Source organism: Anopheles marshallii, chromosome 2 (assembly GCF_943734725.1).
Source record: "Anopheles marshallii chromosome 2, idAnoMarsDA_429_01, whole genome shotgun sequence".
Lineage (NCBI taxonomy): Eukaryota > Metazoa > Arthropoda > Insecta > Diptera > Culicidae > Anopheles > Anopheles marshallii.
In genome coordinates, this window is record NC_071326.1 from 25,322,841 (window position 1) to 25,345,318 (window position 22,478).

Below are 22,478 nucleotides of genomic sequence, written 5' to 3' on the forward strand. Positions count from 1 at the left end.
AGAATCTACTAACGCCGGACAATGGAACTGGGTTGCTTCCGAGAACAATCCCGCGGATGAAGCAACCAAAGTCGTTACAGGAAAATCAAAATGGTTAACGGGTCCACGATTTTTAAAAAATCACGAAATATCGACTCAAACTCAGATATTACATACCACATTCGAAGAAGTTAAACCTGTGTTGACTCACACAACTATAGTGAGGACAGATTGGAGCGCCATTACTACCGACTGGTGCTCTAATTGGATACGACTAAAAAGATCGCTTGCAATAGGCATAAAATACATGGAGTGGCTCAAAAGCAAATCAAACAAAACACCATTCTCCGCCTTCATTAGCAAGGCTACCTTGGATAAAGCCGAGCAATACCTGATAAAAAAAGCACAATGCGAAGCATACCCATCAGAAATGCTAAACCTCGAGTTAAAAAACCCAGTAAGCCAGAGCAGTCCAATACGTGGACTTTGTCCAACGATTGACAACGAAGGTATCATGCGTTCAAGAGGAAGATTAGAGCACGTACGATACCTTCAGTATGATGCAAAATATCCGATCATCCTCCCAAAGAATCATCACGTGACAAAACTCATACTAGTTTATTATCACGAAAAATACTACCACCAGAAATCAGAATCAGCAATGGTAGCCATAAGGCAAAGGTTCTGGGTGGTAGACCTAAGAACCGCATTTAAACACATAGTTAGCAATTGCCAACACTGCAAGAACGAACGCGCCAAACCGACTCCTCCACTAATGGCACCACTACCGGAGTGCCGGACCGCTGCAAGGAAAAAACCATTCACGCACACAGGCGTCGACTATTTCGGACCTCTTACCGTTGTCATAGGGAGACGCGTAGAAAAAAGATGGGGAGTGCTTTTTACATGCCTAACCACCAGGGCTATCCACATTGAGATCGCCTCGGATATGAGTACAGACACCTTTATAATGTGCCTTAAAAACATGCAGCATAGAAGAGGAAAAATTTCCTGTCTGTATAGCGATAACGGCACCAACTTTGTTGGTGCCGATAATGAATTAAGACGCCTCCGAGAAAGATTCGCCTCGGAAGGTATCGACTGGATTTTTAATCCTCCCAACGCGCCTCACTTCGGTGGTGCATGGGAAAGAATGGTAGGCGAAATTAAAAGTTTGCTACCCTTAACGGAAAATTATAAAGAAGACGTACTTAGAACAGTTCTAACAGAGATAGAATTTATCACAAATAATAGGCCCCTGACTCATATACCCTTGAATATAGAAGAAGACGAACCCTTAACGCCTGCGCACTTCTTGATAGGATGTTCCGGGGAAGCTGAACCCAACATTTCGGACTCCTCTAAAGCATCGCGTGCCAACTGGGAGAAGGCTCAAGCAATAACACAAGAGTATTGGACACGATGGATCAATGAATATCTACCTAAACTCGCAGTACGGGAAAAGTGGACAAATCCTACTAAACCTCTTGCAGTGGGCGACATAGTGACCTTCCCTGATGATCAAAAGAAAGGAAAGTGGAAAAAGGGCGTAATCTGTGACATAATTCAAGATAAAGACGGACACACTCGATCCGCACGTGTAAGGGTAGGTGACTACGAACTAACTAAACCTGCTGTAAAACTGGCCGTATTGGACGTAAAAGAAAAAAGAACAAGGGCTAACGGATTCCTAAATTGGGGACAAGTAAGAACTAGAGATACTGAACAAATCAAAAGGAAAACAGCCGAATTTGTAACCCAAGGACAAGCAAAACGATCCAAACAAAAAATAAGGGCGGTAAAATGGAAGCTCTCAAATTAATTACAACACTATGCGTTCTCGGCACTACAGTTAGTCTATCAATTGTACCAATACCCGAAGCAGGCATATTTTTCGACCTCATCGGGTCACTATTTCTACAAAAAGGAATATGGGAAACGAAATTTCACACGCAGACATTTCCAGACAACGATACGAACACGATTGTACTAATCGAGAAAAATCTCCATGTGGCCTTTGAATCGATCAATAACACCGATCCAAAACTCACTGCCCTAAGAAACACACTCCAGCGTGAATGCAGTTATGCGATTCAGCTGATTAGAGATTCGTTTCGATCAAGAACGAAGCGATCCAATGGAATTTTCGGTTTCTTGAAAGACTTGCTATTCGGAGGAGATGACGTGGATGAGCAGCTAGCTCTCCTAAGAACCTCCGAGGATGAAAAAATTATTCATGTGTCAGAAGAATTGGCACGCGCAAACAAACAACATGACCAAATGACGAACGAACTCCATGTGAGATTAAACGGACTTAATAACGGTTTGGACGAACTAAAGAAACAGTTTAGCATTAACAAAAGAGACGCGTTAACAAAGTTCACCCAAGAAACAATAATGCTAACGGTTACGTTAGTACAAGAAATCATAAACAAATATAACGCCATAGAGACAATCCCCTTTGGCATCAGTGATGAGGAACATATAGTGCGTAAAATAAATGAGAGGATATCAAAGGATCACATCGTCTTGGACAGGCCTCAGATAGCCGGCAAGAAAATAGAAAATGGAGAAATAATTTTGCTGATCAAAAACTCAATAATTCTCAAGCAACAGTTTGAAATGTTTAACATCATTCCGATACCAGATTTGAAAAAACTCATCACTATAGACACAACCCAGAAAGTTATAGCGATAAATGAAAATAATTTCCTCTATCCCAAAGAAACAAGTAAACTAAATGATACCCACTACGTAACTACCGAAACGATCATTCAAAGAAAACCAGACTGTGTTGCGTCAGTATTTCTCCATGAAAATAATGATCAGACCTGTAGCGTTAGGCAAACCGAGACAGAAATCATTGAGTTTGTGAAACTCAAACAATCAAACAAATTCCTCTTTTTTACAACAAACACAAGCGAAATTTTCATAAAATGTAATGAGACACTCACTCACCCAACTTGCAATGTTGGAATAATACTATTAACGCAAGATTGCAAGATCCAAACGCCCAAAATATAAATACAACCAACACTGGTAATTAAGGACGAGTTATACGGCAACTATTTCAAACCCCTAAACAAAATTATTCCAGATCCCGAAAAAGAGCATGACAAAGGAATGAGACAGACTTTTATTGTACCCTTGATTATTGTCTCATCGATCGCCACCTGCAGCCTATCGCTTTCAATAGGCTATATCATATATAAAATGTTAACCCATACGCAGAGTCCTCCCCCATTCAGAACATCAGAAGAGTTTGCATTGTAACACCTCTACGAGGAATTACGGGGGCGGGGATGTCGCCACCGCAACAAATGCACCCTAAGCTATTTGCCAGTCGTAATCGAACGACGTTAAAATTGCTGACCGTGATCGGTCAGCACTAAAGGTGGAAAAAGCGATATGTTGCTAGGTGCCCCAAAGGCACTGTAATTAGATATAAGCAAATACGAAGGCAGGCGCGACAATAGGATGTAAGAAACTTATGTGTAAAATTGCTGACCGCGATCGGTCAGCAATAATTAGGTATAAAACCCATAAGCTATGAAATAAACGGAGGCATTTCAACCCAAACGAAAACGAGTCAGAACTTATTGATCTCTAGTCGGCGTGACCTGCGCCTGTCTAGAGAAAAGCGCCGCGAGGTTAGCTTCGCGCACGCAACAACCGGACTGCTACGACTCCCAGGCACTACCACCATTCACACCGCTCCCTCCCCGGGTCGGACAGTGGACGCTCACAGCCAAAGGACAACAAAGTCCGTTATGATTTTCGTTTGCGCACAGCTTTTTAGCGCAAAAAGGGAAAAGTGAACCACGCACAGTTACGGCGTTAGGAATGTGGAAACTTGTTCACCTTCTGGTCGACCCGGTCCGATCGATGGGATCGCATTAGATTGGATGTTCCCTGCTTCGCTTCTGGAGTGCGGAATTTCCCATCGGAAAACAACCGTTCCGCACGACACCGCGAAGGTCGTCTATCGTTCCGGTGGCACAACGGGAAGCATATCCGGTTGGGATCGTATCAAGCAAGAGGATCCTGCCGCTAGCACACATACCTGACGATCTCAAAAAAAAGCGGTTGTTTCGCTAACAAACAAAGGAAGAATGCACGCAAACCGAGTGCAACCGGGCCATTGGGGCACATTCAGCAGGGTGCGCAGGTTAACTGCCTGCGATCGTGATTCATTCGTTTCCCGCTCCACACCACGGTGTTCACCGCCCACCGGGGGGAGGATGATCGTTTGGCTGTCGTGCACTAATTTTAGCGAACACACAAAAACACTAAACGAGAGCAATGGTGGGTCTGGCGCATGTGTAATTGTGATTGGATTAATCATCAGTGCAAGCACTATGTGGGGCGTTAGGGCTGGCGGCGGAAGTAGGCAGCTGACTGCAGATGTTGGACGCCGAAACGCGGACGCTCCCAGCCATCTTGGGCCGCAGTGCACTACGCAGTGCGCGAGCTCCAAGAAATCTGCCACCGAACCGGATTCTAAACGTAGAGCGCGCAGTGAAGAAAACAAACTCCTTCAAAGAACGCTTACGTGCGTGACATCCCCTCGAAGCATGGGATCGAGATCGAATAAATTTATCACCCTCTTCCGCTGGGTGGATGGAACGGAAGGATGGAAGGAAAAAAGTATGGTGAAACATAAGTTTTGCTCCACCTACATCACTCTTCTGCAGTGCGCACTGTGGCAGTAAACAAAAACGGAAAACAGCACAGCCCACGCGCACTTGGCGGGGGTAGTTTTCGGTGAATTCTGGTTTTTTGGATGCGAAGCGAAAAATGACCACGGGGACATGAGATATCACGGTGCGCGCGTCTATCAAACCGACCTCCGATCAGATCACTTCCGAAAGGTGGAGGTGACTTTAATCTACGATTGTGGACGATCGTCGCCCACTAGTGTCCGGTGGCCTTTCAATGACCCATCCTGGGAAGGGGTTTGGGCGAAGGTGACGTCGATGGGCAGGCCGGTTTTTGTTTACATTCTGGGGGCAGGGTGAAGAGTGAAAACCAAGTTTAAAAATAGCAGAGTCCCCCATTCGTCGCCCCATTTGCGAGCACATGATTACGTCCTAGGTCTGGTGTTCTAACGGGTTGGAAGGAATAGGATAGAAATGGCACACACACACTCCTACGCCACCGTTCCATTCGCGTGTCCCAACTACACCTCCACACGGGTTAGTGTTTCGTGTTTGACTTTTCGTGACGAGCAACGGGACGGCTCAACAACGTTCGTCATCTGCCAAACTCTTTACCACATCTTGGAACGGTCAATGGCGTGATATCCTTCTGCTTCGGTGGGCAGTGGACGTTTTCTCCATATAAGTAAAGTTTGATGCAAACATGGATGTAATTGTAATATAATAATTCAAGATTAAAGTAAGTCGATGTGGAACAGAACCCCGTTTAACAACCCTGTCCGCACACTCACATGGAGGACGCTACAAGACGTCACCTGGCAGATCAGATGTCTAAGCGTGAAAGAGTTCAACCCAGGTACGGACGGTCGTTTACGGTTTCATGGTTAGACGTTATTATTTTTACCACTCGCTTATTGCATCGGCTTTTTAAAATAACCTTTTTGCGCAAGAAATATTACCCGCACGTAGATGGTGTGCGCGGGTGGCGTCCGTTGCTCCTGGTACGGGACCTTCACGGGTGTGGGATGGCTTAAACCCCCGGAACTCCCGACATCGACACGGGACCGTCCAACGTCCAAATCTATGCAATTTGCCCACACTGTCCGGACCATATACAGGGAACAATGGTATTTGTGTGGCGGGCAGAATTTATTGGGCAGCTTGTTTGCTTCACGATCGAATCGGATCCTCACCGTACGATCATGTGCGAGGCATTGTACGGTACAATTGAATTCAATAAAGATGAACCACTCGAGGGTGGGACAGCGCTTTTCACAACATTAAGTAGCGTTATGTGGGTCAAAGCAGAACGCATCGCCATACAAATTACGGGGAGGATCCCTCGATCACCTTTAGATGGTTTGTGGAGAAGTTTTTGTAGTATTTTTGTCTATTTAATTGAATTAATTGTAAAACAAAGTAATGAGGCGTTGGATTTTACATTACATCTAAAGATTTTCTGTTCTAAAGATTGATGTTCTCCAAACTTATCTACAAGCTTGCAGATCACTGCAGTCGGAGATTTAGATTTATATCTTAACGACCTAAAGTGCAATGGAACATAATTAAAAGAAAAATAGGTCGATTAAAGCAGTAAAGCAGAAGAAAATTAATCACGATCGCGTCCTTCGGCTTAGTTACGAGGCACGGGCACCGCACAATCGCCCTCACCAAGGACTCTTTAAACGTGGGCACAGGCGCTCAGCGTTACTTCCGCTTTGCGGGTTCGCTTCTTCCATCGAACCATTTCTGCGCTACCGAGCGCGGTGAGATTGTTTTCAAGCGGTCTTTACCTAATTTGGGACCCGGTCTGGAGGTGAACCGGAACACCGGTTTTCTGCCGATGCGCGACGCACGCTCGTCAGGTAATCTAATCGAGGCGGCACAACGAGCACTTCCCTTTGCAGCAAACAAGTGCTCACCCCGCTGAAGGATGTTCAATGACCGTAAGGAGCAAGTGCTGGCCCGCAGAGTAAAAGCCCGAGGTCGGACACACACACACACACGGTCGGATCATGACGGACGGTGGGTGCGTGTACGTCTGGCGCCAGGCAGATGTGAATCTCTGTTTTCTATAATTAAATGACCATAAAGCATTCATGATACGCGGCAACCAGAGGTGTTTCCCTTAAATGTGTACGCAACGCTCGTTTATATGGTGGCTGGGGCTGGGTGTCATAGTGTAAACCGATTAGAATGGGATCGCGTTGATCGCGCCCATATCGAGAGCTGTTAAGTTGTTTAAAATGCAGCACAATCTTTCAACATGTGGCGCTTGTGGACGATAAAACGGTTTCGCGCAAAGTTTATTTTGCCATTAAGCGTTATTGCGTTATTTGACATAGTAATGTGTGGCCCAGTTGCAGGTTTGATCGGAATTGATCTGCTTGCGACGACCAGACAGTCCAGTGCTGTAAAGAAATACAGATCAATGCATGCTGGTTATTAGCATTTACCATTTAATTGGGTACTTTGGGGCGCACCAATAAAGCGGCTATGGATCGTCCTGTGCCACGTTCGATTGTGACTCGTTGGATGTTAGACCCTTCGATCCATCATTGTTTAGAGAGATCTTGTTTACTGGTAGATTTATTTGCAGCCCATCGTTGCGAAACACCGCTAGCGCATTAATTTGGACGAACTGGTCCCGGTAGATCATTCCCATCCCATTGTGTTGGGCATCATTTCATCCAAGTGGATCGATCGATTTCCTGACAACCTTCGGGTAAATACCAGTTTCACTGCGATAGGAGCAAATTAGTCGCTTCTTTAATCGACTGCTACGGCACAGGTTACAAAAACCTGACGGACGGGCCATTCTCAATGCCACACCGGGGGACGCCGCTGATCGTTGAACTGTGGCGCTGCCTGCGGAGAGCGCACGCTAAAGAGGAGCCATTTCCTATCCTTCCGGACACCGGCCAGACCCGGCCGGTGGTGGTAGGGGACAGTTTTTCCGTGCCGCTATCGGTGGGTTCACTCGCACGGGACCTACCGGGACCCGTTTGGGCACGGGAGCAACATTTGATGGCAGATGGCGCCTTCGCGGATGGCAATACACACAGCCACACACGCTGCGCCGCGCTGTGTTGTTCGCTGACGAATCAAGCGTTGCGTTGCGTCCATCACCCGTTCGCGCCCTTCGTGTGCCAATGTGGCAACCGCGGGTCGAGCGATTGACGGTGTTGCCGCCAGGTCGTCAAAAACGGCGATTTGTGATATAATGTAGTGGCGCGTCTCTATGGGACGGGGAGTTCCCGCCGATCCCGCTCTACGGGACGGTTCACGTGAGCGTGGTGTTATGCTGTTACGCTACGATATCGCACCAACCGAAACCATCGCCTTTACTCTATTTGTTTTGGTGTGTTCCTCCCGTGCACAGGCAAAGATGCCCATAAATAATGCCGCAGTGTGGCCCCCGCTCAGTTTCAGCGTAGTGTTCCCTTTTGGCTGTGTGGCGGAAGGGGCGGGGGGGGGGGGGGGAGTTAAGCCGACGCAAACACTGCCAACTCCATGCGGTATTGTGGCGGTTTTTGCGCTCGAGATCGAATTAATATCCGAAACCCATTTTTGGGCAAACCGAGGGTGCTCTCTCGTCTAGGCCACCCGGGGCACGATCGTGGCCTCGATCTGCTCGATCGAGAACTGCCAAAGTGGTTGGAGTAGCACGGGGATTTCTACTCCACCGCTCAATATCGCTCCATCCGTTCCCACCATTGCCCACAAGGTCTCCGCCGTCCAGCGTGGCCGGGGGAGATGCTCATGCTCCAAGGAATCGGAGGTGCCTCCCATCGTTCTACCGGGATGATTTACGTCTGTTTGACGTTTGGCTTAGCGTACGCAGGCCAGAGAATTGGTTACACACGAACCGATAATATCGCCGAAACCAGCAGCTGGACAATATCTTGCCCGGATAAGAAAACATTACGCCGCGACAATGTAACGTGGAGTTGCGTTGGAGAGCGCTTGTTTGTAATACACTTTTGTGCGTATGATGCAACTCCTGCACTAGCGCAACATGGTGATACAAAGTACTATTATTTGCGAGTGGATTGCTTTGGCGGGGCAGTTTTTATCGCTTAAAGTTAAGTGGGCCACCACTTTGGAAGCGTCACACCTGTTATCTCGAGGCGAATCAGGGGCAGTAAACAGTCGATCTTCACTTAATGGGCAACTATTGTTTCCAAGGCTTTTCAGAAATGTTTGGACAAGGAAAAAGTGCATTTCACCTGTACGTCATTGCACCTTACATAGTGTTGTACGTGACCTTGTTGTACTTACATTTGGGATTATTGTGCTTACGCCAAAACCCAACATCGCAAGAGATTAGCAGAGAGGTTTACCTGCCGAAACTGATAAGCCATGCAAACAGTCAGCACAAGAAGACTCCCCCAATGCCGCCAGTGTCCACATGCGTAACTTTGCACAAGACAAGACCGTTTATCGGCACACCACATTTGTCCTCCCACCCCCCGAAACTCCACTTGGGGATGGAATTTGTTTGTGCATTAAATCTGTTTCCTGTCTGGCGTGTTGTTGGTCTAAAAGCGTTGCCCGGCAACTTTGCCCCGAGGGTGTTAATGATGAAAGGCGCCCCAAAAAGCCGTAAAACCAAGCGTGAACGCTTGTGCGCGTCACCTCCATAAGGTGTTTGTCTTAAGTTCATCAACCAGTTTTGTGGAGTTTCTTTGCGTTCTTGGAGTTTTGCTTGCGTACATTGTATCGCGTCCACCAACCTGCGTGCGTCTTGCAGAGTCCTGTGGAGGCGTACAGCAACTGCGACAACCCACACACGGGCGCGCGCGTGCTCTCTGCGTGACCTGTGCGCTATCAACTTCCGATGGACGGGCTGGCTAATGGGCATCCCGGAGCATTAAAAACTCTATGATGGTGCGGTGTTGCCGATTTCGGGGCGATGATGCGAGATGTATATTGCCACGCGATCGGGCCAGTGGGTTAGGTGCGCTACCAGCTGTATGGTTGGTGCGCAACAAACTCCGGAACGTCACCGTTTCCTATGGCAGACCGTGGCTCTAGATTCGCTCTGTCGAGCGCAATTTTCAGCGCGTGGGTTATCCGCTCAGGCTCGGCAGGGCGAGAATTATTATCGATGGACATATTTAGAATTTTTATGAATGAATTCCCGCACAACCGAGCAATGCCAAGGTTGACGGTGACGGTGAAATCTTGGCGTGGGAAGAACGTCGATCGCATGCGGCGTGTTGGCCATTGCCGGACTGATCGAGGCGTCCATTTTTCGGGGATGGACCGCAGTCTGTCCAACGGGCAACAAAAGCACTCGGTACGTGCGCTTTGGCCGTACGCTGGCTAATTAAGCCGGAAAAACCTGTTTCCGAATCGGCATCTTTTTGGTGTGCGCGCTTGTTTACACGAAGTCGCCCGCAAACGACCCCCGCACCCCGGCCATAAATGCATCAAAAAAAAGACTGCAAGCCTCCGGTATGGGCGGGAAGGGAGAGTGCATTACATTGCCATTCCACGAGCCGACAAAGAAACAATCCCAACGTTGCCGGTGCCGAGATGCAAATATTTCTGTGCGCTGCGGGATGGGAAGCTGCGATTTGCGCCTACAGGTTTGCCCGCCAGGCATGGGGCCGGTTCGTTCAACTTGCTACCTTTTTTTTGCGTGCCATTCGCTAATGAGCCGATTTCGACAGCTATTTCGAACACCGACACCCCGTAACCGCTGCTAAGGTTCTCGCCGTTTTCGTGGTCTGCGCAACAGAAGGCTGCTGGGACCGGTCCAGCAGGGTTTGTTGGAGCCCAGTGAGTAGGCGCACCGTGCGCGAAAGTCGACATCATCGCAGTTGGTCAGTATGATGTCATGCAAGAGTTGACATTGCACAGAGCGGGTTGATGATTTCTTTTTTTTTTTGGTTATCTCAGTCTGCAGGTTGAATGATTCTTGAATTAAAGAGCCATTTTTAAGTACTCATCCTTATCCTTAAAGATGCCCAAAAATGAATATGTTGGCGAGAACCTCAGCCGGTAATTAAAAATCGGTAAGATTATTGGACGCGGTTGCTCTCTCGCACTAGGGTGGCCTTCGGAAAAAACACACCTTTTTTAGGTACGTACTCCCCACCCCGTGCACGTGTTTTGATACGTGGCCAAAACAACAGATCGGAATCGCAGCACATTACGCGCCCACTATCGCGAATGGTTTGTGCGCATGTCGCACTGCGCTACTCGATTTGCCCTTAAGCGTACCGCCCACGCGCGCAACCATACTCGTGCCGCGGGCACAACCGGGCAGGCACCGAAAGGTACCGAAAAGTCGTACCACCGCTAGCAGCACTGGCATCGTATGTTTACTCTTCATCATCATCATCATCATCTACCTCCAAACCTCCATTGGCCCAGGAGCGGAGTTTCCGGCCGGAAAGGGTGGGTAAGCGATAGGGGATTTGGGTGGAAGAAACGTTTGCCCAACCTTGAATTTAACGAAAGCAGAAAATTTGAAAAAAAAAACTAGCGCACTCAGGGTTCCTCTATTTATAAATTTTCTTTCCACTGGCGTGCGGCTTCTTCTGCTTCTGCCGCGCCACTACTGGTGGGGATCAGGGTCTGTTAAAAGGGATCAGGGCGGTATACTGGGATGGGATCGTAAATAGTTCACCCCACCGATGCAAAATGGACCAAAGCAAAACCACCCTTACTAACTGCTCAAACGATGGTTGACTTCGTTTGAAGCTGACGCTTGACGCATTTGGCCCGGCACGGGTCTGATCCAAGTAAGCCCTTTGCGCCCAAGAAGATATGGCCAAGTGATCCAGATGCGGACAACCAAACCTTCACACACACACACCCACAGGGTGAAATTGAAAGTGAAATCCTCTGTCAATTATTCAGACGACGATGGCCACCAACGGATAGACGTCATGTCGGTGCTCTAGCGTCCCGAAAAATTCTCAAACACCCCAGGTCAGGGTACGCGCTGTGATGCCGTGCTCGTTCGATGGAACGTCTGTGAACTGTATTTTTGGAACGCACAACCTCCATAACGCACCGCCGCGCTGGGGCTGGGTGAAGGATTCCGAACCCGCCCAAACGTCCACCCAGCGGGAAGAGTTCACATGGCCAAGGACACGGTACGTGGCGTAACAATTCGCCGCGGTATTTCCGCTTCCATGGGTCGCAGGTGCACACCTGCGCTCCGTGCCGACACAGCGGACGGCCATTACTCATGCACACGTGAAGGTGGCGAATCGGTTTCCCGCGCCATTGCGTTTGCGAGGTGGCCCAGAAGGTTGGTCGGAATGTTTGTCTTAACGCGACACCGTTCGGTTGGTTCAAGATGCCGCACATCTTGAGGTTCGGATCGTACGATCGTCAGGGGTGTTCATGTTTTAATTCTACCGAGGCACCGACTGGCAGGCCGAAGGTGGTTGAGATGCTTGGTTTTGTTCGCTTTTGTTGATATTGTGGCACGCATAAATTAGTGAACTTTCCACCCCATCATCCTTATACAGCTCACACAAACACACACACACAAATACACACGGGCACATATGCGGGGCCCCACTGTTTATAAACGCGCCACCGTATCATTCACCCGAAATGCAATGAGAACCGTTCCGATGTACTTCTCGTTTTGCTTCCTGTTTGCCTTTTCGGCGCACTTTCCTCTGCACATTATAACGCGTGAACATGGCACCTTTGAGACCTTACGGTCGTACCAAGTCCTACCAGGGCGTCCCCTCGTGGAGGAGGCGTAAACCGTGAAGGTCAATTTTTAATTTCACTCGAATTTAATTATAGGATCACAGTTTTCTTTGCCTCCCGGTTTGGGGGGAGGGCGCACACACACGCTTGGTTCAATGGTCTATGTACACTGTCGTCCACACTTTTCGATTAACTGGGGGGGTGCTCTGACATATGCACAAGACTTTGATGATTTTTGGAATTTTTCTCTGGACACTTACCCTTCGTTGGAGAACTGGCGCCCGAAGCTTCCATCCATCGTGTTGGAGCGTTTGAGCGGTTCGTGCGCCGGATAGCCGTTCGGTGTCGCGCCCTGCGTCGTCACCGTCTTGACGGTGTGATGCTGCTGATATGTCCACCGGCCATCACCGCCACTGTTGTTGTTGATGGTGTCGCTAACCATCATACCACCACCACCACCCATCCCACCGGGCGACTGGTCACCGATCGTGTACTTTTCACTGAGCACCTTTTCGCGCCGTTCGCGCAACATCTCCTCGAAGTCGTTGCGCGGCAGGGTGGCGGTTTTGCGCGTGGCCGTCGGGGTGCCGAGCGCCTTCCGCACCATCGACGGGCTCGACAGGCCCGACTGCATCTTGATCATCGTGGCGGCCGGCGGATGCTGCGGTGTCCCGCTGGCCGGTATGTTGCCGTACGTGAACGGACGCGAGTCTTCCCGTGCGTGGTACGGTATCTGGCCACCGCTTCCGCCACCGAGCAGTTCGTCGTCGTCGTCCGAGGTAAACCGTTCCGATGCTCCCGTGGTCGACCGTGCCGGTCGAGGATACGCAAGCGACTGATGCGGATGGCGCTGCACGCTCATGATGAGCTCGCGCTCGGCTGGCGTCAGATTATTGTTATTTATATTTTGCAGCTCACGTTCGCGAATCGCAGCCGATGCGTAGGCACTCAGCAGTGGCGTTTCGCGACCGCTCTCGCTCGGGGGTGGCGTGAGTGTCGTCGTGGTGCTGGACGTTTCGTACATGAGCAGCTCGCGCTCTTTCGCGGCCGCTGCCACCGACGGCGAGTAGTCACTCACCGTTAAGGGCGTACGCGCACGGTTGTCCTCGCGGGCTGGCACCGGCAGCTGGGCCGAATGCGAACGCTTGATCGTGTCGGTGTTGGTGTTGACGAAGTGATCGTTGGGATTCTGGTGGTGATGATGATGATGCGGCTGTTGGCGCTGTTGCGCTTGGTGATGGTCTGTTTGGTCTGCTTTTTGGCCAACGTCCGGGATGCCCTGCACGGTGAGCATCATATCGGACAGCAGATCGTCCAACTCCCGATGACGATCATCTGGAAAATTGACGTAATGAAAATAAACAGCATAAGTGGGAGAAATATCAGTCGGCACAAACGTTCCAACGAGCTGGATACTGTTTTGCCTCATCTAAAATGCTGGAGATGGTGGGATTGAACTTCAAAGACATTCTTTTGCAACAATACTGTGCGAAAGATTAGACGAGTTTCTTGAATTTCAAAATCCTAACACATGTTTTTTTGTTATATAATATGTTTCAACATAGTTTTAATAAAACCCTCTCAACCGAGGGTACTTCAAACAACAAACTCTGGTCAACGATATATAGTGTTTGCAGTCCGCAATTCAAATTGAAGTTGACAGGTTAATTGGATGCTCGGTTACATAGTTCAAGCGGCTGCTCGGTAGTGCACGGGAGCCATTTTTTTTTTTGTGTCGGTGACAATAATCTGGCACGTAACGTGTGGGCGCCGAAGAAAATGAGACATGTTTTTCCCTCCCCCTCGAGTGGTGTTGCGATTTCAAACATCCCGTTCCCCAACCGTGCGCAATGACACCTTGCAGCTGAAAGTGCTGCACGCTGCACTCAAAAACAGGGCGACCAGCTTAGGAGCGGCTCCAGTGGGCTTCCGCGCATCGGAATCCCACGACGGGCCGTGATCGCCAAAACTGAATATCCAACCCCCAACATCATGCTGCCATACGAAAACGGTGACGGAACATGAACCGTAAACGGGTGCGTTTTGTGGCCGCAAAAGGTGTCTCCCCCCCTACCCTACCCTCGGGCACCGGGTGGACTGGTCGGGGTGAGCTGGCCAAAAATGGGGTGAAAAAATAATGGAAAAGTCAAACCCCGGGTGGGGTGATCACACCATTTACACCTATCGGTGGACACCCACCCGTAGCAGTTTGAGGCGCGATCGAGTGATCGAATGCCTTTTTGCAAACGGTACGACAACAAGTCCTGTGCCGCGTACACTGGTAAGATACATGTAATTAAAAATCGTGAAATTATTCCAAATATGTGTGCGAGCTGCGTGAAAACATCACCGGTATACACATAATCGACGCGACAAGTGTCCTGCTGAATGGGGCGCGGCGGGACGAGTGAGAAGGGAGCAGGGATGGGAAAATAGAAAATTGTAGCTCCACGCATTGCAACCTCACCCGGATCTGTTGGGTTGCGCAGGAAAGGTGAGAAACTATGCGCGAGCAAACTCCCTTTTAACGCGTGCGTTTGTGTGTTTTGGGTTGCGCATGTCGTCAAAACTTCATTCCAGCGATGTGTGCGCTACAGGATGTATTAATTCATACGCTCTTGTTGAAGCAATCTTTAAAAGGGGCTTAAAGGAGACTTGAGAGGGAGAGTCCCGTTTATGGAGTTGCAATGGAAAAGCCTTGAGCATGGACGCGTTGATTAGTTATAAGAAGGTAAGTTAACAGATTACACAAGGACCGTCTCCATCTGAATTCAACCCTTATACCGAATTTTGCATGCAATGAACATAATGCAACGAATTAATTTTTCGTAAGCTCATATTCCACTCCTTTAACAGCGAAGGTTAGCGTTTCGTTATCGCAGAGAAAAGAAAAGTGTCCAGTGGAAAAAACCATCCAGAGAAATAGAAAAAAATCAATACGGCTTCAAAATGTATTAGGCGTTGCTGTTTAAGCTTACAAAATGGTAATAATGCCAACACCATTTTAGAATCAACATTTGAAACAAAACAAAAAAATCCCCAATGGTTAAAATATTTAATAATTCATGAATTGCGAAACCGTGGACCAGTTTCGACGCGGAACGTGAAGAAAGATATGATTTATGTTTTATCATGCCAGGGAAACTGTGGACGGAAAAAAGCACAAAATATCACCAGCAACGCTCAAACGCGTCGAGGTGGCTTGATTTTGGAGCAACCAGAGTGGAGCAAACTGTATAAAGATTTCACTTTCTTCCACAGAGCAGCAGCCCATCGATTGCACCCAATGCAAGTCGGGACGACATCTACCAATATCACTCAATCACGCCGGGCAGCACGGACAGCTAGCTGGGGACAATGCCGCTCGCCGAGGTGTTTATCGGGTGGCAATGATCGACACCCGGACACACAACGAAAAAAAACCCAACATCCAACCCAACCAACTCGGACGGAAACGGCACGGTATGGCCTTCCAAAACGTATGCAAAAGAAAAAAAACCACACACACACACACACAGGTAAGTGGGGAAAAAAATGAAAGCCCGCACTGAACCGGCTACCCTGCATGCGGCGGTGACGGCATGAGACACACCAGCACCAGCACCGGCCACACATTCCATTCCATTGGCGAAAATGACCCCATGGTTGGCACCGGCCTCCACCACCATTTCCAAGTATCGATGAAAATCACCACGCGGAAATAGGTGACATCTTTTTCCCAGTGCACGGCACGGTCCGGTGGAATGGTAAATAAGGACGAGGCACTTTAAGGGCAAACACGGCAAACCAACCCCGCAAACGTGCCGTCCGTGTGTCGAAACTGTATCGGCACAGTTAAGCTGAAAAAGGCGCTGACTTCTTTCGCTCGCAAACCCCCAATGTCTACCCATCGGTACGGATCACGGGGCTTCGGCGCGGGATTGATTTCTCTTATCGATCATTTACTTCCACTGGTAAATGTGCATCGGCCCTCCGCCCCTTGGTGGTAGACGAAGCGGGGTAGCCGATCATGGTAGTTACATAAATGGACGTACGAGATCATCGATTGGCGTTTTCGAGAGTTCCAAAGGTGCATTTGATTGCGAGCCCGGTGAGAATACGTGTGTACGCTGACGGGTACAACGGGAGCCTTTCGGAAGACAAGCTCCCATAAACGGCACGCCGCAAAACGGCAACCAAACCCCAGCCAGATACATCCCACTACGCAGCTCCAGAGCTCACCGGCTGGTGCCTGAAAGTCTTTCACCGTCTTCCAAACAAAGCGCATTACTGTGTTCCGCCGTGCTGCCGGGCCTGGGCGATCGTCCCGTGCGAGGGAACACTCTCTTTTCAATGCCGGAAAATGGAAGCTTGACTGCATAGCGTGTGTGGCAGAGGGCTTTGCGATAACCACATTCAGGCGTCCTTTTACGGTGACGACCAGCTTTCAGGTGGACCTGTGCATGGAGCGACCCCTCCACCTGCGCTGCCCATCGGAATCTCCCAAGGTGCACCGGTGCATTGGTGGCGGTTCGGGTTTTTTGGGGGAAAAACGCGACGCAGTAGCGGAATGTAACGGACCACTACCTACCTTGCGGACTAGCTTGCGGACTCGGAAAACTTGACGGTGAAACGCTCGATCCCTGTATGCGACCTGATTGCCAAATGTCCGAAAACGATACAGAAAAGAGAGAAGAACGTGGATGTAACAGGTTAGTGGAATGGAGCAGACGCGTACATCGGCGATCAGTCGATCGAACGACCCAACTTACGATTAACTGGGCCACTGCTCGAGATGCCCGAGTCCATGGACACCGTCAGCGGGCTGCGCACCGACTCGCGGCCATCGACCTGACCGGACGGACGCGGTTTGCCACTGGGCGCTAGCGTCACCACCCCGGGACTGCTACCGTCCGGTGCACCCGGACTTGCGCTTTGATACGAGCCGTAGCTGCTGTTCACACCGGCCCCGGACCTAACACTGTGCGTACTCTTGCTCTCGCTCAGCGCATACTTTACGTCCCCGTGCACGGAACCGTTCCCGAACGCGGGACTCACCGGTGGCGGTGCCACCGCAAACGGTACGGGCGTACTCCGGGGCGTCCCGTTGTGGCTCAGATAGATCGAGTTCGGTGTTTTGGAACGTTCCGGCACCGGCGGTGGTGGGCCGCCTCCGTTCGCTAGCAACGATTTGCCGTTGCTGAACTCGGCCGGCGGTGAGATGAGATGCGGTGCCGTCGGAGACTTTGGGCTCTTCAATATCGTCGCGTACAACGATCCATCCAGCGGACCTTGCGTATGGCCGGACTCATCTGGTGAATATAGAACGAAGGCGAAAATATTGTTGTTCACTCACGCGTTGTCAGATACTAAGGGAAAAAGCACACACACACAGTTATAACACACACACACACACGCTAAATATGTTAATTAAAAGCTGCAACGTAGGAAGAGTGCTGAAACCCGTGGAACCTGCCAGTGGAACCCATCGACGAACACTGGCCCAACCGAAACACCGACGGCGCTCGAACCGTCCACATCCGTGGCGGGAAATGAGAGAAACCCACAGATGGCCACAGATCAACACACATAACAAGCATCATTATTGTTATACCCGGCGACCTTCTGGTGCGTGCTTGTTCCCTCCCCATGGATTCGAAATCGGTCCTACTTCCAAATTTGGTCTACGCGGAGATCTTGATTACCTTCCCGTGCAGCGCGGTGACCAGCGGCAACGGAGGAACGGTTTTGCGGGCTCAAGCTGAGAGTAGGGAGCAAAACGCAGAAAAAAAAGCAAATAAATAAAAGCAACACATAAGTCAAAGTGTGGGATAGCATTGGCAACGGTGGGGCTCGGTACGGGATCGCAAAGAGAAAACTGTCCAACATTACGAACATCACGCGCGTTTGATGGGATCGGCATGCCGCGCACTAGGGGGGAGGAGTGGGTGGGATTATGATCGGCGCCAGAGTTGTATTATATTTAAATGGGGTACTCCAAGCGGTTTGAGATGCGATCGCATTTCAATCGTTGATCTGATGAGGGTAAATCTGAGCCGCACGTGAACGTTGTTGTACACCAGAGTCAAGACAAGACGCACGGTGTAATGTTGTTTCCAATCGTTCCGTAAGTTCGTCTGCCCAAAACGCCCGGTGACCGCAAAGAAAAAGAGATCCTCCACCCTCAAAATTTAAGCGACAGGAAAGAAAACTGGTTTCCAAACTGGTGGGGACTGTCCCGGTGGACGTGGGTGCTGGTGCATAACTAAAACAAAAACAAACACACTCAGAAATCAACTCGGTCTCAGCACAACCGCCAGGTGCCGCCGCCACCGGGTACACCCTCCCAGCCGAAAGTGGACATAATTGAGAATGATTAAGTCGATTATCGATTACAAAAAAGGAATAAAAGCGCTGTCACGAGCATTGGGGACTCGAGACTAACCTCCTTCAAATGTTCAAACCTTCGTTTGTTTGATGTGTGCGACATTTAGCGCTGGGTAATGTAAGTACAAGAGATGCAAAAGCTCATGAAAGTGTTCTTGTTGACGTGAGTGACAAAACTTCAAGTTACTGGTTAGCATCGCCTTTGACTGACACAGTGCTATGTATGGAACACTTGATGTAACCCCTTTTTGAAGGGAGGACTCGCCTTGGGAGGTCTCTTTTGTGCAGTGAATTGATTTGGTTGTGCAGTTCCGATGGCAAGAATTGATCCTTTGAGATATTCTGTCAACCTTTTTGATTAATTGTGGAATACTGCGTTCTAATTACACCCTTCGACTACGGAAGGAGATGATTAATATCCGTTTGTTTGACGTTTTTCTTGATAGGTTCCAAACCATAAAGGTGTTCTTTAAGAGAAGCAATGCAAAGATGCTTGTCAGCAGGCAGAGCAGTGAGGGTAATGAAAGCAAAATCAAAATATTAAGAAGAGAGAAGCATAACTCGGTGGTGTTTTTTTTGTTGCTGCTTCAGTCCATCCACTTGCACCAATGGACGGTGTCTCTGCGCCCGGTGCAACCCGGTGTGTCAGTACGCGTAGAGGCGTCCTCAACCGAATCCGTGTGCAAACCACCGGTGGCACCGTGCGAATGCAGTGTAATTAAGCATCCAAGCGAGCAATATATTAATCAATTTACCTTGTTTGGACCAACCTATGACGAAATGGTGATGAAGTTTCGTAGCCAACACACGGCCAATCGGTGGTACGAGGTGTACGGAGAAGCGATTTTGTGCCGAGAGCCCACCCAACGACGTCCCGGTCGCATTCGGTTCGTTCCGGAACCACCGTACACCGTACGCGAAGGCCCCACCGAGGGGCGAAAAATTTAATTTAGAAAATGTTGATCGAAATTTGTGTGCGCTCTTGTGGCAAAAGCAGGATGCGAAAGGAATCGCACCCCGGATGGGTAGGGATGTTTGATTTTATGAGACTTTTGGGTGGATTTTATTTTTTTGAAGCGCCCATTAACTTTTGAGCATTAAAATTAACCAACAACCAAAAAGCAATCACTCCATTTGGAGCTTACACGCGCACAACTGAATTCGTTAAACGCACCAATAAGACTCTCGTACACTGCCAACTTTAAGTCAACGGTGGAGCCAATTTAATCCCGCCCTTCCCCATTAGCGCACACCAAAAAGCCTCCCGGAGACATGTCTTCGATGGTCGTTTGCAGTTTGGTCAGTGGACACGAGCCTTTAAACTTCACGGTTGCTGCTATGCTGGCTCCACACAGATCGCTGGTGGGTTTAGAGCAGCGCAAAAAAACACCAGCCTGCATGTCGTAGGAATTGTCACCTGGGACGGTGTTTGGTGCGACCTTTCCGTTTCGGAATCAGCCTCAACACATCAGTGCACGGGCTTCGTGCCAATGCAAACACACACACACACCACGTGCCTGACACCGAGGGGTTGGCATATCTTGGGGGAACATATCGCGACAACTTCTCTGCCCCTGCAAGAACCGACAACAACTCCCATGCGCGACCGAAAGGTGCGTGGTGTGGAGTCTTTCGCTAGCGTAGGTGTGAACTGGACTTTCGCCTGACTTTGCTTCGGTCGCTGAAAACGTCCCCCGGGCTGCGACACTTCCAGCGTTACCGGGGAAGTGCACCGGTGGTTTTGCAATGGTCTTGTTACCGAAATAGAACACCTTCTTCCTACGGTGGTCCGCTTGTTGCCGTTGGATCGAACCCGTCTTTGGCCGTTTATCGCTTCAAATAAGTTAGTTGCATTCCACCGTAGAAGGAATTCAAACGTCAGTGTTGTCAAAGTATCAAATAATACAACGTAGAACTTTCGTATAAATCGAATACTTATTAATGGGAACTTAAAAAGGAATGTTTGGGAATGATAAAATGGGGATGACTTGGCTGGGTTCACCCGGGTTAAGGTGCCCTTTCACTGTTCGTCGAAGGAAATGTCTTGAAACTAATGTGAATTGTGCTTCAGAATTAAGCGTTCAATAGATTTAAGCAATACAACCTGGCCGTTCTTTATTTAATAAACAAATCGGAAATGACTGAACATCATGTTGTGCTGGACACAGTGGGCCAATCAAGTCACAACGATGAAGTCAATGCCCAAATGACCGTCAAAAATTGATCAGCAAGCTAAGCAACTATCGCACACCAAGCCAGAGGGTGTAAGCATGGAATGTATCCGGTAATTATTCAACCATTGCGCATTTAGCCAACAATAACAAATCACAACCGCGCGCAATGAGCAAATGTGTTCCCCAACAAAACGTTTTGTTCATAATTTTATTTATAGAATATTGATCGTGCGTCGGACCATTAAACCCGACCAAATGTTCCACAGATGGGCCACAATTTGACTGGCCAAATGAAATCATCACACCCCAAACGCAATGGTTCACATATTAACGATCTGAAATGGTCTTTATAGTTCGCTTATCATAACCAAGCGGAAAGGGACTGCACTGCGAAGAGATCGTTAGATTTATAGCGATAACCAACTGTTGGTTCGAATCGACAAGTGGTTTTGACGTCACCCGCACGGAAAGTGTACGTTTGTCGCAACATAAAGCCACTGTTTTCCCCCTGCTTCATTCCGGCTACTGAAAATAGACACCGCCAGAAGCATAAACGGCAACCACAGTCGTGTGCCGCTGTTGACTAGGACGGGATTTCTTTACAAACGTTCATCAAATCGATCATCAGTACAGTGGCTGCCCTTTACACTTGGCTCGAAAAACATAGTCAAAACGCACTTTGGGATCGATAGGCACCTAAGTTTGTTATCGGTGCTTCGTAAAGGGTGCGTTTCAGATACTTACACCGTAGCATTTTATCGCCAACTCTCGCGCTGATACACTTTTCACCGATGTAAAGGCACCGGGGGCTGATTCACTGTGCTGTGCGCTGTCGTTATCGAAAGCAAACGGGGTCCATTTTCACTTAATCAGACATTTGCAAAACCCGGTTCGGACACTACCGCACGCGCAGACTGGTTGTCTCGCATTATCACCGGCAATTCCCCCCCTCCCTGCTATGACATACGACGACACATTCACACAATCCGGATGCGTTAGACCATTCGCCCCATACTGTACGACGCGGTGACACACATTCGAATGATACCCAACCGCAGAACCGCAAAACCGTTGGGAAGGAACTCCCGAAAGCAGAACGCACTGCAACCGACTGAGGCGGACCAGTTCTCGCCGTACGCTGCGCACGCTGGGCCGAGAGCTGGCTTGTGTTTTCATCATCATGCGCACGGATGACTCGGTCTCTGGATTGCGTACCAAACGCAACGGCTCGGCAACACGAAAATGGGAGAGTCAACGCACGAGTTTTCCAACACTTTTCCTCACGCATGCACACACACGTTCGGTGCGCTAGTGTTACGGGTGTACGTGGCAGCGCTGACAGCAGCATTCCTATACAATACTTGTGTATGTATGTGTGTGTGTGCGTGTGTGGTGGGTGAGGTTTAACAGGATGATGACCACCCCAATGGTTCACCAAAGCAGATTAAGTTGATAAGTAGAAATGCTCTAGTGTGATGCCATGAGGAAGACTCACCACTGAGCTGTGTACGGGCGCCTGAAGCTATGCAAATTTGTAGCATATGTAGCCTTATTGGCACGTAGATCGTTTTGTGATCAGCAAATCAAACATCATCACTATCCACAAATAGATTCC

At 49.1% G+C, this 22,478-nt stretch overlaps 1 protein-coding gene across 1 annotated transcript in view; it reads right to left on the bottom strand.

Annotated features, from left to right (window-relative positions):
• LOC128719189 (uncharacterized) overlaps positions 1–22,478 on the bottom strand; it is a 115,207-nt gene that overhangs the window by 11,891 nt on the left and 80,838 nt on the right. Inside the window, exons 9-12 of the mRNA XM_053812811.1 lie at positions 19,445–19,459; positions 17,075–17,614; positions 16,894–16,956; positions 12,584–13,658 (exon numbers count right to left, since the gene is read on the bottom strand). Of these exons, the coding sequence (XP_053668786.1) occupies positions 12,584–13,658; positions 16,894–16,956; positions 17,075–17,614; positions 19,445–19,459 (1,693 nt within the window). The remainder of the gene's footprint in view (positions 1–12,583; positions 13,659–16,893; positions 16,957–17,074; positions 17,615–19,444; positions 19,460–22,478) is intronic.